Source organism: Canis lupus, chromosome 7 (assembly GCF_003254725.2).
Source record: "Canis lupus dingo isolate Sandy chromosome 7, ASM325472v2, whole genome shotgun sequence".
Taxonomy (NCBI): Eukaryota; Metazoa; Chordata; class Mammalia; order Carnivora; family Canidae; genus Canis; species Canis lupus.
The window spans coordinates 25,345,069-25,362,097 of record NC_064249.1 but is presented as its reverse complement, the minus strand read 5'-3'; the positions used below and the strand labels follow the sequence as shown (position 1 = coordinate 25,362,097).

Here is a 17,029-nt window from a genome sequence, read left to right as displayed (position 1 = left end):
CTCCTGCCCCCCCCGCCCCCATTGCTCCCTCAGGCACCCAAACCTTGGTGTTTTGTTTGGCCCTCTCTATCTGTATATATGATATAAAGACAATGAAAAAGCTCAAAGGAAAAAGGGGCCATGTACCCCCCAAGCGGAGTTCTGGCTGTCACCACACAGCCATGAGACTTTGTGAAAGTATTGTTTTCCAAATATAAAGTAGTAGTAGTAGTATACTTAGGATCACAAGTATATCTTTAATACACTAGTGGGCATGGAAAGTAGAGCCTCCCTATCAAGAGCTGCTGCTGTCAATTTTCATGGGAGAACAATAAATTGCATCCTGCATTCAAAGATTTATCAATTGGAAGTGAATATATGACCATCGTGACTATGGGAGAAGCATAAGGAATCTGAGAGGTAGTCTGTGGACTTCGGTGGAAATACACCACTTCTACGATTCTCCAAGTGGTGAACCTGTGGCTCCTGTGTGCTTTGGTCACAAGTCTGATCTCACTTCTAACCTGCACCCTAAGTGTAGGAATCTTCATCATGATGCTCAGCAAAGGGGAAGGAGCCAGAATGGTGTATCTAAATGGCCAAGTCAAAATGCCAATTGGGTGCAACAAAGTGGCTGGTATAGTTGTTTACTCCCTCTGATCCCACCTCTTTAGGGCAATGCAAATTGAAGAAATACAACTTTAATTTTAGCTTAAAGAGTGTGTTAAATAGATAAAAGGTTATTACCACTTTCTTGGCAGTACCTGGCTCACAAATAGACAAGTGTGATTCAATTCTTGGGAATGAGGATCTTTAGAGTTTCTAGAAGAATTCTATCTCCTGTACAGCAGTTGGAGGCCTTTTTTTGTTTTTTGTTTTGTCTGCACACAAACATAAATCATGAATTGGTCCTGGCAGCATCTGATAACCTGGGAATGGGGAACCATAGAATGAGGCTGTAAAGGTCAACAGCTAAGTGGAGAGAAAAAGCTCTGAACCTTCATCATCCTAGTCCACCAATTGTGAGCCTGTGCTACCTCTTGACTTACGGAGTATATAAAATAATAAATTTCCTTAAGATTTAAGCCTTTTGAGTTGGGTTTAGGCCAAAAGCATCCTAACTGATATATATGGAATGAAGTAGTGTCCTCTAGTTCTTTCAGATACTTGGTGATGTGCCTCCTAAGCAAGACTAGTGCAGACTAGGGTATCTCAAGTTTCAATATTCAAATTCCACGAGGAGTGTTACCTACCCCCAGAGACTGACTCTGTAGTTGGCCAGATGTTCTTCATTTGTAATACCCAGGTGATTATGAGGCAGAGTCGAACAGATATTGCAGTTGTTACCCAATATTCATTTACCCCTTATTTTCGCTAAAAAACACCCAGATTGTATCCAGGTGGCAAAGTGAAGTGCCAGTTAAAATTCATCTTAAGGTGATAGGATTGGGCACTCATAGTGCTGGCCCTCTTGAGGTCCATTCCTAAATAAAAGGCAAAACCTCATGAAGAGAAAACCCCTTGCCCTCCTAAAAAGCCAGTAGGTTTCCCAGAGGTACAGATGTCAGTTTGCCAGCCTGAGACTCAAAGTCATAGGCCAAGGGTCAGGGAAGAGGCTGCAGCCTCCCTCCACGATAACTTCCGCAAACAGCTGCACCTGCCCTCCTCTGCCTATTTCCAACATTTTGTTACCCTAAGAAAAATGAAGCCTCAGGCGCCTGGGTGGCTCAGTCTATTAAGGGTCTGCCCTCAGCTCAGGTCATGATCCCTGGGGTCAAGCCCCACATGGGGCTCCCTGCTGAGCTTCTCCCTCCCCCTCTGCCCACTGCTCCTACTCCCCCTGCTTGTGCTCTCTGTGTCAAGTACATAAATTAAATATTTTTTTAAAATGGCAGAAGAAAAATGAAGACCTTAATAGAATAAGCCAAGTGGATGAAAGGTACAGCATAGGGAATATGGTCACTGGTACTATAATAGCATCATGTGGTGACAGGTGGTAGCTACACTTGGGGTGAGCACAGCATAAGGTTTAGAGAAACTGAATCACTATGTTGTACACCTGAAACTAACAGCATTGTGTGTCAACTCACATAATTTTTTAAAAAGGAAAATGAAGCATATGTAATGGGGAACAGAAGGCTAGCTGAGGACAAAGCACAAGCTCACACCCCACAAACAACTTCCACCCCCCAACCCTCCCCTGCCAGGTGCGCTATGTGTGATATTTCTCCAGAAGTTCCAGTTGTCTTCCTGTTAATGTCTTGCTAGAGGGAAAAACAACCTTAACTTGACAATAGCAAGGCCTCCAGTATCCTGTGAGTCCTCTTTAACAGATGAAAATCCTTTTGAAGCCTCCCTTTTCCTTACGCCCTCCAACTACCAAGTATATAATCAGCCACCCCTCACAACCCTGGGGCAGCAGGTCTTTCTGCCCACAGGTCCTGTCCCCAGTCTTTAATAAAACCATCATTTTGCACCAAAGACGTCTTAACAATTCTTTCTTAGTCCTATTCTCAGGACCCAACCCCACCAAACCTCACCTATATTCCAAAACTACTTCATACGTGGTTCAGTCACAGTGGTCAGATTCCTGTATGTACAGCCACATCCAATATTTTTTGGCATGCTGGTGATCGCAGTCCAAACTGCCCTGTTATGCTAGGTGTCCAGAAGTTTCTCATAAATAGGTAGGCCTGACTTTTCCCCTTACCTTTTCTTCTATTCTTACCTCTATTATGGTTTTCCGTAGAGAACCAAATATCCTTTCAAAATCTTGTTGAAATGAAAAGGGATAATGGATTCCAAATAATAAACCATCAGACCATAAAACTAAATTTTATTTGACTTTTAAAAAGAAATTGAAAAGTGATACCAAAGAGTATTATGCACTGTAAGATTGTTAATTTCTCCTAAACTTTGTTTTCAGTAACTAAGATTGTGAAATACAGTTCCATTTTTCAACATTTACTAAACTGGGGAGGGAGGGAACAACGTTTCTCTGGAAAATGTTAGGCACTAAGAACAAATCAAATAAATTATAGGTCATGTGCTTTAGTCAGTAATATATCAATTATACAATGCTTTTGATAACTTTTACCCTCCTAAAAGAGTAGGCCATAAATTATATTATTATCCTGAAGAATTTATGAACATCTCAAGGATAATGCAACTGCTTAAAATTGGAGCTTTTCCATCAACTGTGAAATAAATACAGCAGTTAATTGTTCCAGCAACTTCTAAGTAACCTCCTCACCAGGTAATCCTTCAGCACTTAGGCCAGGTGCTCCCTCAAGGAGGCTCAGTCTTTAACCTGACTCCACATATCACATTAGCACCATTAATATTCTTTTCTAAAATGGGATGCACTTTCCAACTATAAAAGAAACTCAAAAGTAAAAATATTAGACGATAAGCATTTCAGGAAAAACAAACTACTAAATGCAATCAGAAAACTTACTGAGAATTTTCTATTTTATCATCTGAAACATTCCCTCTAAACGATTTTTGATATTAAGGGCTGTGAGACACATGTGTATCTCTACCGTCAGACATCATCTTGTAAAGAGATACTACATTAATTCAGTAAGAGCAGTCAGACAAAGGTGCACTTCAGGAAAAGAGAAACGTCAAGGGAGTTGAATTCTAGTTGTTTGTGACCGATTCCAAGATAACGGGAAATTTCTTTCCTAAAAAATGATAAAATTTTTTTAATAATGGGGCCTGGAAAAGATAGCAACAATGAGGAGTCAGTTGAGTCAACTACTTGACTCCCAACTAGGTTTCCCATTTGTGAAATAGGGTCCTTTTAAGAAGTCTCTGAGGAGAGGATGACCTTGGAAGGCTACCTAAAAGAACTAAGTTGTTCTCTATAAGGAACCATAAGTCATACATTTGGTCAATGCAAACTTCCTTCCCTCAGCAAACACACTGTACACCACCCTGACTGTCATAGATGACTGTGCAGACCCAGAATTTCTATTAAAAGGGTCTTAGGGTGACTCTGGTTGGGGATGTGGTGAACCAAGGAACTTCTCTTGAAGCTGTGTAAGTGCTCTCTTGGAGAGCATTTTTATTTGGGGTGACTTTGCAACTGGGAGAGAGAGGGTGCTGAAGGTCCTTGCAGCCCATCCCGGACACCATTGACTGCTCCCTGGTCTACCTGTGCATTTGTCTAGCTAGCAACCTAGTGCCTGTGAGAGCCGTCTTCTCCACTCAGCTGTGGGCTTGAGCCCAAATGAGCTCTTTGAGGGGCTCTGACAGAGACTCCTTGAGTAACTAGTCTCGTAGGTCCCCTACTGCCAAGAATTACCCCCACTCTGCCCTGCCCCGGTGTGACCAGCCCTCCCTTCTCCCACTCTACACATGATTTTCAGCACTTCTCAAGCTTTCCAGATTTGCCCTGATTGCTGAGGAAAACAAGCAAAGCTATCAGGGCAAAATTTAAGTGACTCTCCATAATAAATGGTTTGAAGTCTCCTGATTTATTGTAAAAATTCAGACAAGTTTGTCACCCTACTCCATAACATGTTTGTTTTAATATAAAACATTTCAGATAACCTAATGGTTAAATGAGTTTCCTCCCTTTAAAAGAGCATCAAGTAAAAGAGATACTCTAGGAAGATGCTCTGGATCAGGCTGTGGCTCCATATACCCGGGGGCACCACAAATCCTCAGAGAAGGCACACTCTATAGGGAGGAGCACAGGCACATAGATGCTCATGCCTAATTGTGAATGTGGCCTGACCCTCCCCATCCCTAAGGTGCCCAGTAGACTGGGGTCCTGGGGCAAAATCACATCTTTCAAAGACATTCTATCATTTTAATTGTTAAACAATTCAAGTAAGCTTTATCCCAATTTTTCCAAATCCATGAGCTGCCACTAAGAGTCTCTTTTCTCACCACCTACATTTTGCTACTACTAGGCTTTACAACCCATTCCACTTATGTAGTTAATATTCACAGTAAGAAAAATTGAATCCAAGTGTCAAGTTTATTACCTCATATTTTCTCTTCCAATTATATTCTCTCTGGGACATTCGAAGACCAGTGCTGACTGAGCCAATCCAAATACATGCATCAGACAGAAAAATGAAATTAGGAATTTAAGAGTAAAGGTAGCAGAAGAATATTTTGAAATATCAATTTGCTTTCACCTAGTAGGTCTCCCCTTTCCCTTCTCCCCTTTCAAATGGGCCCTTTAATTTCTTCCCTCAAGGAGGCTTGTTATTAGGCTCCCAAGAATCCCACTCAAGGGTTGACAAATTCAAATGAGAACAGGCAGGTCACACAGACAAGAAAGTGGGCCATATCTAAGACAAGAGGGTGGGGTGTGGTCTGTGGCAAACTGCACAGCATGTGCTTCCCCTTTACTCAGCTCTAAGTGTTACCACATATAGGAATGGGGACCGAGTGCATGCTTTCTGAGTTTTTCGAGAAGAGCTCAAAATCTGGATTTTTTTTTAATGTGAAATTTTTAGATTTTCCTACTTTGCAACTTACTCTAAATTTTTAAAACAAAACATGTATGTGGACCAAATCTAGGACAATGGTTGAATCCAGTCCATGAGCCTAGCATTTGTGACTTTTGTCCCAAATTCACTGGAGAATACAGAGTGATATACCACCATCCATCTAAAAATCACCGATTGCAGAGAGCCTGAAGAAAGAGAGAGGCCTAGAGGCACAGGAACAGTGGAGACCTGTGCCCTGCTTCCTGGAACTGCTAAGATCTTTGACTTGGTAGCCCTTAGGATGCCCCAAAGGGGCTGGCACTAGGCCCTGAGTTCAGGCCCTCCCATGGACTCCTGTGCGCTAAGAGTACTCTGGAAGCTGCAGAGTGGCGGACTGAAGACTCTGAGGGCTGAAGTAAGGATTATTTCAGTGTTCACCAGCTTAAACAGGAGACCTGGAGCAGAGGGGACTCCCCCAAAATCAGGTGCTGCACATGACCTCTATATAGAGCCTAGAAAGTAAGCCACAAGAATGTCTGAGGTTGAATTTGCTTCTAGGGTAGAAATGGAATTACTTATTGAATGTCTTTCTCTTCTTCTCACTTGTTTGGCTTGCTTGCCATCTAGCACTTAGCATGGAGCCCAGCACACAGTGGGGCTGCATTTTAAAAGAATTGTGCAAATGAGAAATGAGATATAAAATAATAATGTCACTTTCTGTACACAGTTGGAACCCTCCCCCGCCCCAAAATTAACAATTCATGGAGAATTGATTGCTTGACCTCTAAGCTGACAAATCCTGTGAATTGGAAAGCCTGGATGGTACCAATTAGAGAAGCACATTAAGGATGACTATTTTCAAGCTGGGGCAGTTGGGGAAATGGCAACCCTGGGCTTGGTAGACCAAGAGTCCTGAGCTTTAATTGAAAGATGGGAATGCATTTTCTCTAGAGCAAAGCTTTCCTGCCTCATCTTCTCAGTATACTGCTTAGCACCATGATACATGCAGTTGGGCACATTTAGTGACTATAATTACTTAGTAACAATCAAAGTGCACCTCAGGCAAGACAGTTGAGTTGTGGCTGCAACTGTGGTTTAGAATATTCAAAGAGCATGGGTCAGGTTCCATATTCCCTTCAGTTGTTGGGAGCACACCAGCTCTCCACACCTGGACCCACTGTAAGAGTCTATGCCCTCCCCGTTGTCACTCTGGCCCCAACAGCACTCTGTGACCTCAGCCTCCCAGGACTGGAAGAGGGTACAACATGGGAGCTGCTCTCTGCCAACACGGATGTGAAGGGAGGGACCAGAGAGAGAGAGGAGCCAGCTGGATTTCAGTGTCTGGAAGACTATGGTAGATGACCTCCCAGAAGTAATATGGCAACCAGGGTGGGCCCAAGGATGGGGACTGATGATAAACTCATACAATACCCTTGAGTCGTTTTTTTAGAATTAAATGAATTTTGCATGCTTTCCCTATCACTAATGGGCTGCCCTTACCCATGACTTTGGGGTCATCAGTATTTTTGGCAGGATCAGATGGTTGGACAACCAGCAGCTTGCTTAGATCTGAAGTTCCCTGAATCTAAAGGGAAAAAGTCAAAACTATTCAGAAGAGTATCCTTTGGTGTCTAAGCTGCCTGCTTCCTAACCTTTTCAAACAATATAAGAAATAAGCCGAAATCCAGAACTGGGCTTCCAGCCTAAGCTTTCTATCTTTTTCATTTCAAATCCCCTTTCATGTTGTTTCATGTAGTTTTGGACCAAAAAATTATCTTTTACATCTTTAGACTTTCTACACCTTCCTTATAATCAGAACGGACATTCGGAGTTTGGAAAACAGGGAATTCCCCAACATCCATAGAGATACTTGTACCCCTACACTGATGTGTAAGGGCTCTGGGCCCAGACTTCCCAGGCAGCAGGACTGTTCTTTCCTTAGAACATTCACCCTGTGTGCCCATCAAAATCTCTCCTCCCAGAAGGCAAGTAGCATACACGTAACAATTATCACTCTCATTTCTAGACACCAGATACCATCTCCCTCCCTCAATCCTCACAAGAACCTTACCAGTTGGCTGCTGCTGCTGGCCTCATCTTACTAATGGGAAACTGAGGGTCAGAAAGCAGCTCATCTCTGCTCACACACCAGTGGGCACAGGGGTCAGGCTTTCAACCCAAGTGTGCCTGACTCTAAACCTTGGTGTCTTAAACTAAAACTATGAGCACTGCTCCTGCTGCTCCCTGCCTCGCCCTCACCCCTTCCTTCAAAGCTAAAGAGATTTTCATTTTCTATTAGAAAAGCATTTAGATTATCATCACCCTCTGAATTACTGAGAGGTACAAAGATAAGAATGCTACAAAAGGGACAAATGCACTTTTTAGGAAGTTTACCCACTTTCCCAGGACATAAATTTTCACTTAACAACTTTTCCTTTAATTGATAAAGAGGCAGCAAGCATCTCTCCCAAAGAGGAGAAATATACTAGCAGATGAGAAAGATGCCCCCTCTTCTCACTCCCTCTGAGGAGAAAGCAAATTCTGGGTCCTCCTACTCCACCTTCCTGTCACCCCATCCTGTTATACCCTAGGTGTTCACAGTCTCCTATTCCTTACAGAGGCAATGGAATGGTGAGGCCAGGGCTCACTCTCAAGAGATGCTCACAGCCCCTAACATGGCAACAACGTGATGTGGCCCCTCCTCAACTCCCTTCTTACTAATCAGTACAGACCCTTCAGAACCACACTGGTGTACAGTGTCACTGCCTCCGTGTAAGGTAGGGAAAATATACCTCTGTCCCTCCGGAGGGACAGCCCCACTCCAGGGCAAATGGCTTGGCATGCAGAGAGCTTGGGGATTCCAGCCCCCTGTGCCCCCTGGCCACATTCTTGGGTAGGGCACAAACTGCATAACAGTAGAGAAGCCCTGGGCAGGTTTTGACTGTTTTGTTAAGGTGAGAACTGCAGGGTCTTTCCATGTTATATTTCTTTTTAAAGTGGTAGGTTGAGTTTGAAAGTCATTTATGGGCACCATGGAAAGCAAGCAACTCTTTAGAAATAACTGTCCTTACCTGCTCACAGGTTTTAGGCAAAATGCAAGGTGCAAGATATGGTACCTCTGTCTTAGTATCAATTACACTGCCGTACACAATAATGACGAATTTCATGGTCACATTATCAATAGTCATTTCATTATAGCTTGATAAAGTCTCCACGTATGCCAGATTGAACGTCACACACTTCTGAAACTCTAAGTCCTACAATAGAATTACATTTTTTTCTATAAATCATGCTAAATGACACATGAAATCAAGAAGAAAGCAAATTCACTGATTGAGCTGAGTCCTTTGAGCATGTCAAAAGGCATTTAGACCCGAGGACCAACAGAATTTATCTAGAGTTCAGAATGACCTCAGACAAGATTATGAACTCAGGGTCTTTCTGTTGTTACTATTAGTAGTCCTGATTATGGCTGTCCAGCCTTACATACAGGCTTGCATGAGCTCTCAATCCATCTCAGTAGGGTGGCCAGTTATGCCTTGTGGATTCAGTTTTATCCAGCAGTAAGCAAATACCCTACTGGGCAAGTGAACAAACAATAGCAAAAGCCAAAACAAAATAAAGCAATACACTGAGTCTGAATCATACATCAAAGTTCAAAATAATAGTCTTTAGAGCTGGAAGGGAGCTACTATATATGGATTGAATTGTGTCCCCCCAAAATTCATACATTGAAGTTCTGAGCCCTGGTACATTAGAATGTGACCTTATTTTGAAATAGGGTCATTACCACTATAATTGTTTAAGTTAAGATGAGGTCATACTGGAGTAGGGTGGGCAAATAATCCAATACGACTGGTGTCCTAATGAAAAGGGGATCAGGCGCCTGGGTAGCTCAGTTGGTTACAGCTCAGGTCATGATCTCAGAGTCAGGAGATTGAACCCTGTGTGAGGCACCATGCTCAGTGGGGAGTCTGCTTCTCCCTCTCGCTGTGCCCCCCTCCAGCTCTTGCTTGAGTGTTCTCTCTCTAAAACAAACAAACAAATAAATAGAAAGGAGAAATTTGGGGGCATGTGGCTGGCTCAGTTGGTAGAGCACATGACTCTTAATCACAGAGTCATGAGTTCAAGCCCCACGCTGGGCATAGTCAAAGTGTTAAATAAAGATTCTCTGGGAGAGTAAAATCAGGGTAAAAGGCTATTACATCTTCTAATGTTTTGGATCTGTATTTTCTGTAATACAGATCTAGAATTTCTATAGATAATGAATATGCATTGCCTGAGAATTTTTTTTAAAAAAATGAAAGGAGACGCACCTGGCTGGTTCAGTCTGTTAAGTACCTACCTTCAGCTCAGGTCATGAGGGTCCTGGGATTGAGCCCCAGCATCTGGCTCCCTGCTCAGAGGGGAACCTGCTTCTCCTTCTCCCTCTGTCCCTCCCCCCATTCATGCACATGCTCTCATATTCCATGGTCTGGATATGCCACAGTTTATTTATCCATTTATCTACTAGAGCACATCTTGGTTGGTTGTTTCCAAGTTTTTTGCAATTATGAATAAAATTGATAAAATATCTGTGTTCAGATTTCTGTATGAATATACATTCATTTGGATAAATTAATCTTCGGATACTGTTTACTGGATCATATGGCAAGGGTATGTTCAGTTTTGTAAGAAGTCTCCAAACTGTCTTCTGAAGTGGCTGTACCATTTTGCATTCCTACCAACAATAAATGAGAGTTCCTGCTGCTCCATATCCTCACCAGTATTTGAGGTTGTCAGTGTTCCAAATGTTGGCTATGCTAATAGGTGGTAATGGAATCACATTGTTACATTTTTCTGAGAACATAGGATTGTAAAAAAAGTTTACTTGCCATCTATATATCTTCTTTGGTGAGATGTCTCTAAAGATCTTTAGCCCGTTTTTTTTAGTTTTTTTTTTTTTTTTTTTAATTTATTTATGATAGTCATACAGAGAGAGAGAGAGAGAGGCAGAGACACAGGCAGAGGGAGAAGCAGGCTCCATGCACCGGGAGCCTGACGTGGGATTCGATCCCGGGTCTCCAGGATCACGCCCTGGGCCAAAGGCAGGCGCCAAACCCCTGCGCCACCCAGGGATCCCTGTTTTTTTTAGTTTAAATGCATTGTATTTTTAGACAACCTAAATGAAATGTTTTTTTCTTAAAAACAATGCCTCCGCTTTAAATAAATCAAGGTCAAAATAAATGAAGAGCTCAAGATGACATCAGTCCCATTTGTCTAAGTCCTGGCATTGTGTAGATGAAGAGCTGCAGCCAGTTATGACAACAGGTGATATATCCAAAGTAATAGCCAAATTTGTTAACATTTTTCTATTTCTGAATCTTAAATAAAATCATATGGGGTCATCCTCACAGTGGTCCAGCAGAGCAATCATGCCATCTGGAGTCATGTTTACACCAATAAAGAACTGATCATTTTTTAAACTAGCAAGGATGTGCTTGATTTGTTCTGCAGCCCCTGTCATAAAAGGATTTACTCTTTCTGGCCTCTGTTCCTCAAGTTTGCCTTTGACTGATTTCATATAATCTTTAATGTACTTGTAGGCTTCTTTTGTGAAGCTGGTTTCCTGCAAGTGATGGTTCAGGACGTATCAACACCAGTGATGACCGTGTTTTCAGTACCTTTGCCCACCGGGCCTTCGGCAGAAGCATTTCCACCAATGAGTAAGTCATCAGTGTTACCCTGTGTCCCACCGACCATCTTTCCCCTCTGCCTCCAGGTACAACCCTTCCGTGATCAGCCAGATCTGCAGATGTTGGAAAACATCTCATCATGGCTGATGAGGTCCCAGTAGATGAGCATGAGGACGGCTGGAAAGAGACACTGGCAGCACTAGCTTAACAGGAACCAGGAGCTCTAAGCAAGTTTGGCCAGAGGGGCCCTAGGGTGGGGGGTGGGAGGGGAAGGGAGTTGGGCTAAAACTGGCCCATTTTTTTAAAAGATTTTATTTATTCATGACAGACAGAGAGAGAGAGAGAGGTAGAGACACAGGCAGAGGGAGAGGCAGGCTCCATGCAGGGAGCCCAACGTGGGACTCGATCCCAGGTCGTCAGGATCACGCCCTGGGCTGGCTGAAGGTGGCGCTAAACCGCTGAGCCACCTGGGCTGCCCAAGGCCTATTTTTTAATTGGATTATTTTCCTATTGTTGAGCTTTATGAGTTCTTTGTATATTTTGGATGATAGTCCTTTATCAGATGTGTCTTTTGCAACTATATTCTCCCACTCTGTGACTTGTCTTCTCATTCTCTTGAGACATGCTAATTTTTTAGCCCAACATTCATATCCAGTCTCTCACTGCAATGCACATTGTTGAATTCCAGGTCTGTCACTTCCCTAAGTTCCTAACTTATAATAGGGGGGCTCAAATAATTCTTAAATAGGATATAAATATGGATTGTAAATTATGCCAATCCAAGAACAGACTTGAGTTACTACTTGTTGGAGAAAAAGTTCACAAAAGGGTCTTAGTCACCCCAGTAAAGAGTTTGAAAAGGCAAGAGATTTATATTAACATAGGTAGATTATAATAAACACCACCCCAATCAGTCCTCACTCAGATCGTGGGAAAAGCCAACAAATAGCCAGCCCAAAGAGGAAACTCAATTAGCATCTCCCTGGGCCTGAGCAGATTGGCTCATAATGCTTGGGATTTTGAGCTTGAAAGCAGAAGTCATTATCTTTCTGTGTATTAGTGAAAAGGGATCATTATTTCCTTCAGACACCTGCTATTCCTCTTGTATCCCTAATGACAGAGTTTAGAGCAGTGGTTTTCATCATTGGATACCCTTTAGAAAGACCCAGGGGGCTTCTTTTAAAAATGCCAAAACCCAGACACACAGGCAAAAAACAATGAATAAACAACAAACTTTATTACCTCATTCCAATTAATGCTTACTTAGTTCCTGGGAATCTACCTTTAGTATTTGCTGAATCTATAACTTTTTTTTTCTTTTTTTTTTAAAGATTTTATTTATTTATTTATTTTTAAGATTTTATTTATTTATTCATGATAGACATGGGGGGCGGGCAGAGACACAGGCAGAGGGAGAAGCAGGCTCCATGCCAGAAGCCCAACGTGGACTCGATCCCAGGACCCCAGGATCATGCTCTGGGCCAAAGGTAGGCACTAAACCACTGAGCTACCCAGGGATCCCCCTATAACTTTTTTTAAAGGTATGACTGCAGGTACCCTGGGAAATTAGCTGTGACCAATGGATTGACAATCTGCAGGAAGTCAGGACAAGAGTGGCTAAAATTCTAGAATCTCATTTTATTTATTTTTAAGTTTTATTTATTTAAGTACTCTTTACGCTCAATATGGGGCTTGAATCCATGACCTGAAGATCAAGAGTCACACACTCTTCCAACTGAGCAAGCCAGACACCCATAGAATCTCATTTTAGAAGATCACAGTCTTAATTTCTCTGTCCCAAAAATATGAAATGCATTTTATAAAAAGTAAATAAAAGTTCATTCATATTTTAATTGTTTAACTTACCTCATCAATGAGACTTGATTCAAAATACTGATAGGCAACACTGAGTGCAAACTTTAGCCATATTTTGTATTCCAAAGATGGCCAAAAGACATCAAAACCTTCATACAAATCCTCCAGGGAGATAAAGCAGGCCTAAAACCACAAGGTATCAAACAGCAAACTTGATTGAGAACTAAATTATAAGGCCATCTGAAGACAAGGTGCCTATAAGATTTAATCTTCATCTAACCCCTTAGAAGAGTTATTGACTCTCGTACAATTCTGGTACTCTGCCATTTAAAAGCATTGCACTATAGAGAAACTGTTTTAACAAAATCTATAGTTCGATGAAAGCATATACCTAATAGCTGGGAAAATTTATGCCAGTCCATAGCTATGATAAAAGATATGGTTTATGAGCCTAAGATTCACAAACTAAGCCACATAAACTTATCTATTTTTATTGCCACAGTCACTGAAGGGGGCTCCAAAGAGGAATTCAGCTGCCTCCATTTTGACCTTAAACTTTCTAGTTGTTTTTTTCTTTCCAGCTTGTTTCTTGGCCCAGGCCTCTGTGGGCAAAGCATCCCTAGATGGGAAGGAAACTATCTCTGCAAGCAGTAAGGACTGCCCTAAGCCAGCAAGGCCCTGTCAGCGATCAATTTGACCTTCACTGACCACCTGCATGTATCCACCCATGCATTTTGCCCCACATTTTCCTTCTATAAACTTGGAAGTATTTTCAGCATGTTGAAGAGTCTTTGAGCTTCTAGTCGGCTGTCTTCTTCCCCAGGTGAACCTCACTGAAATTAATTCCTTTCTTGTTTCACCACCACTCATGTCTCTGCCATTGGCTTTTATCAGCCGTGAGTAGGGCTAAATCTGGTCTGTCAGGGAGCCCTGAGGACAGGTACTCTTGCACTCCTGCATGCTGGCCACAGGCTGACTCACTGTATTTGTTTCCAGAAGCCAATTGCTTACCTAAATAAGGAAGACTGCTCTTTCAGAATTCAAATTACATGAACTTCAATTGATTTCAGCTCAGCTTTGTGACTAAATTATGCCTCCTGTCCTCTTCCAGAAATGAAATGGTATAAAACTGACAAAGCAACATTGCTTTCTGTCCCACACACCCCTAAGACTCTGGACCCTGCTCTATTGCATGTAACAGTCCCAAAAGCTAGAGAATTCCTTGTAAGCAGGAACTCTGGTTCATTTCTGTTTGAATCCCCAGTATCTAGTGGAATATCAGGCTGCTTATTTGTTGAATAGATAACTTCTAACTTAGCCAGTGAAAAATGGAAGAAAGTGAGTGTAAAAATAAGTATTCTTTAAAAACACTTCTCTTGGGGCACCTGGGTGGCTCAGTCATTTAAGCATCTGCCTTCAGCTCAGGTCATGATCTCAGGGTTCCAGGATCAAGCCTTGCATCAGCCTCTCTGCTCAGCATGGAGTCTGCTTCTGCCTCTCCCTCTGCTCCTCCTCACCACTCATTCTCTCTTTCTCTCTCTCCCTCTCTCTCCACCTTTCTCTGTCTCAAATAAAATATTTAAACATACACACATACATACCTAAAAACACTGCTTTCATAATGGGAATCATTCACTGAGTGCCTGTACATGCCAGGCACCTAACTTAGATATTTTCCTAATCTTCATAACATCAAAAGTTAGATGAGATATTCTCTCTTTTAATAAACAAGGACACTAAAAAAATAAAAATAAAAATAAAAATAAAAAATAAACAAGGACACTAAGACACAAAGAGGTTAAAATAGCTCACTCCAGGTCTTACAGCCAGGATGTGAGACATTAAATCTTTTTTCAATTAGTCTATGCTACTTCACAGTATCTGGGTGGGCAATATCAGAACCCAAAGGAAGAAAAGATGCTGGCATTCCTTATTTACTTCAGGAAGAATTAACTAATAGCCCACAATACAGACAGAACCAGTTTCTTACCTGTAAAATAGTTTCACAGATGGCTGTATATTCAGTTTCACGCTTAAGCAGACAGCTCAGCTCTCCAATTATGTCCCCGCTGGTACAGTATTCTGTAAACATGGATTTGGACCCTCTTTCAGACCTTAGGCTACTGTCTATTCCAAAGGTAGGAGGTGAACTATGCAACTGCAAAGTGAAACCCAAAATTAAAAATCCTTGACCAAACCATAGGAGCTCCCACTGTTTCCTGCATTATTAAAAATGGAAGGAAAAGATTCTTTATGAACACTTTAAGCTGTGAAAAAGGTATTAAGGCTTCCAAAAAAAAAAAAAATCACAGTTTCTTTCACATTTCAATTCTCCAAGGGAAGGATTGTTTCCAATCTTTATCTTTACAGATGACCCCATTTACAACTTCCTTATACCTTCCTTCCATAAAAAATCCTACCAAAAGTACTGATTGCAGTCTGCAACTAATGCAACTACCCACTCTGAGTCTATTAGAAATTCTTATCATACTGGGCTAGTGCCTCAGGTGGATGAAGGCCTTTGATTGCATGGATGCAGAAATCAGATGCCATGAATTAGTATGCCTCCAAACCAAGCCATGGTTTCCATCAACCGTGTCACCCTTTAAAATGTTTCAGAATAATTTCCACAAGGGGCACTTGGTTGGCTCAGTCCATAGAGCATGTAACTCTTGATTTCCAGGTCCAGTTTGAACCCCATGTTGGCAGTAGAAATTACTTTAAAAAAAAAAATTTCCATGGGCCATCAACAGAAAAAAGGTCTTTACGGTGAGTCACTTCAGGAAAAGAATGGATAGACTGTGAATGTGGGAAATAAGAAAGCTATGAGATTTCAGGAGGAACCCGCAGGAATCAACCAGAAGGATTACAAAATTTTTCAGAAAGTTTAGCTGTAAACATCAAAAAGGAAGGCTATTGTTCAGGACACAGGAAACAGGGAACAAAGGGTCACTGAAGAAGTTGCTATGAAACTGCCCCCTCTGCCAGTGATTACCATTCAGATTTTTAGAGGCATTCATGCTTCCAAAGGGCTTTGACATTCTTCTAATTCTGAATGCAGTTCAAAGGCTCTTTGAGCAAGGAACAATGTCTCTGTCTTTTTATAAACCAAGAAAAGAAGATAACATCTGCAGGCAGATTTTAAAGAAGTGCTTCCAAGATTCCTCTCTTTGTTATTCAATCAAACATTAATCTAGAGACCACTGGGAAGGGACTTTGCAGATGGAATGAAGGTTACTAATCAACAGATTTTAAAGAGATGATTCTGGATTATCCTGGTGGGCCAATGTAATCAATCACAAGGACCCTCCAAAGTAGAAAAGGAAGCAGAATCAGAGAGATGTGGCATCAAGAGAGGGATTGGCTGTACTTCAGCTCTGAGATGAGTACCTGTGTCCAAAGATGGAAGGAGCTTTATGAGCTGGAGATGGGTCGCAGCTGACAGCCTGCAAAGAAGCAGGGCTTCTTTGTTTATGGCCATAAACAACTAGATTCTGCCCACAACCTCAATTAATCTGGAAATGGATTCTGTCCTCAGAGTTTCCAGAAGGGAACACTGCTCTGCTGACCCTTTGATATTGGCCTTGTTAGACTCAAGCATAGAAACCAACTTCGACTTCTGAACAAACAACTATGAGATCATCAGTCTAAGCCACTAAATGTATGCTGAGTTCCTATGGCATCAACTGAACACTAACATAACAACTTCAGCCCAAATATTGTTGGATTTACTCTTGAAGAAGACTTAACTGGTCCAGTCATTGCAGGAAAATTCCCCAAAGGAAAATGTATTTTGCAGTTTTTAAGTGTTCAATTTGATATATCTAACAAACACAAGTAGCAGTGTATTTTTGTTATGATTCTAATGGGAGCATAGTGCAAGGATTCTACTGGAAGCAGCATAGAATAATGGCTAAGGACATGGATACTGAGGCCAACTCTATGAGTTCAAAGTCCTCCTTGACCTCTTACTGTGTACCCTTGGGAGACAACTGAATTACTTTCTCTGTGCACCAGTTTTCCCATGTGAAAAATAAGGTAGTTATAAGAATTAAATGTCATAATATGTTGCCATTTTGACCACCCTTAAAAAAACTACAACTGATCTCT

The 17,029-nt window shown here is 41.7% G+C and overlaps 1 protein-coding gene and 1 pseudogene across 12 annotated transcripts in view; both read right to left on the bottom strand.

The window, feature by feature from the left end:
- Positions 1-2,798: 2,798 nt before the first annotated feature.
- SLC9C2 (solute carrier family 9 member C2 (putative)) overlaps positions 2,799-17,029 on the bottom strand; it is a 97,118-nt gene continuing 82,887 nt past the window's right edge. For 11 of the 12 annotated variants that reach the window (XM_025430279.1, XM_025430278.3, XM_025430280.3 and 8 more), the window contains 6 exons: positions 14,910-15,077; positions 12,971-13,102; positions 8,501-8,686; positions 6,930-7,014; positions 4,977-5,032; positions 2,799-3,665 (listed from right to left, as the gene is read on the bottom strand). In XM_025430279.1, coding sequence (XP_025286064.1) covers positions 3,606-3,665; positions 4,977-5,032; positions 6,930-7,014; positions 8,501-8,686; positions 12,971-13,102; positions 14,910-15,077 — 687 coding nt within the window. In that variant the 3' untranslated portion in view covers positions 2,799-3,605. The remainder of the gene's footprint in view (positions 3,666-4,976; positions 5,033-6,929; positions 7,015-8,500; positions 8,687-12,970; positions 13,103-14,909; positions 15,078-17,029) is intronic. The other variant, XM_049112281.1, reaches the window with a different exon arrangement.
- LOC112648597 (translationally-controlled tumor protein-like) lies at positions 10,347-11,317 on the bottom strand (annotated as a pseudogene).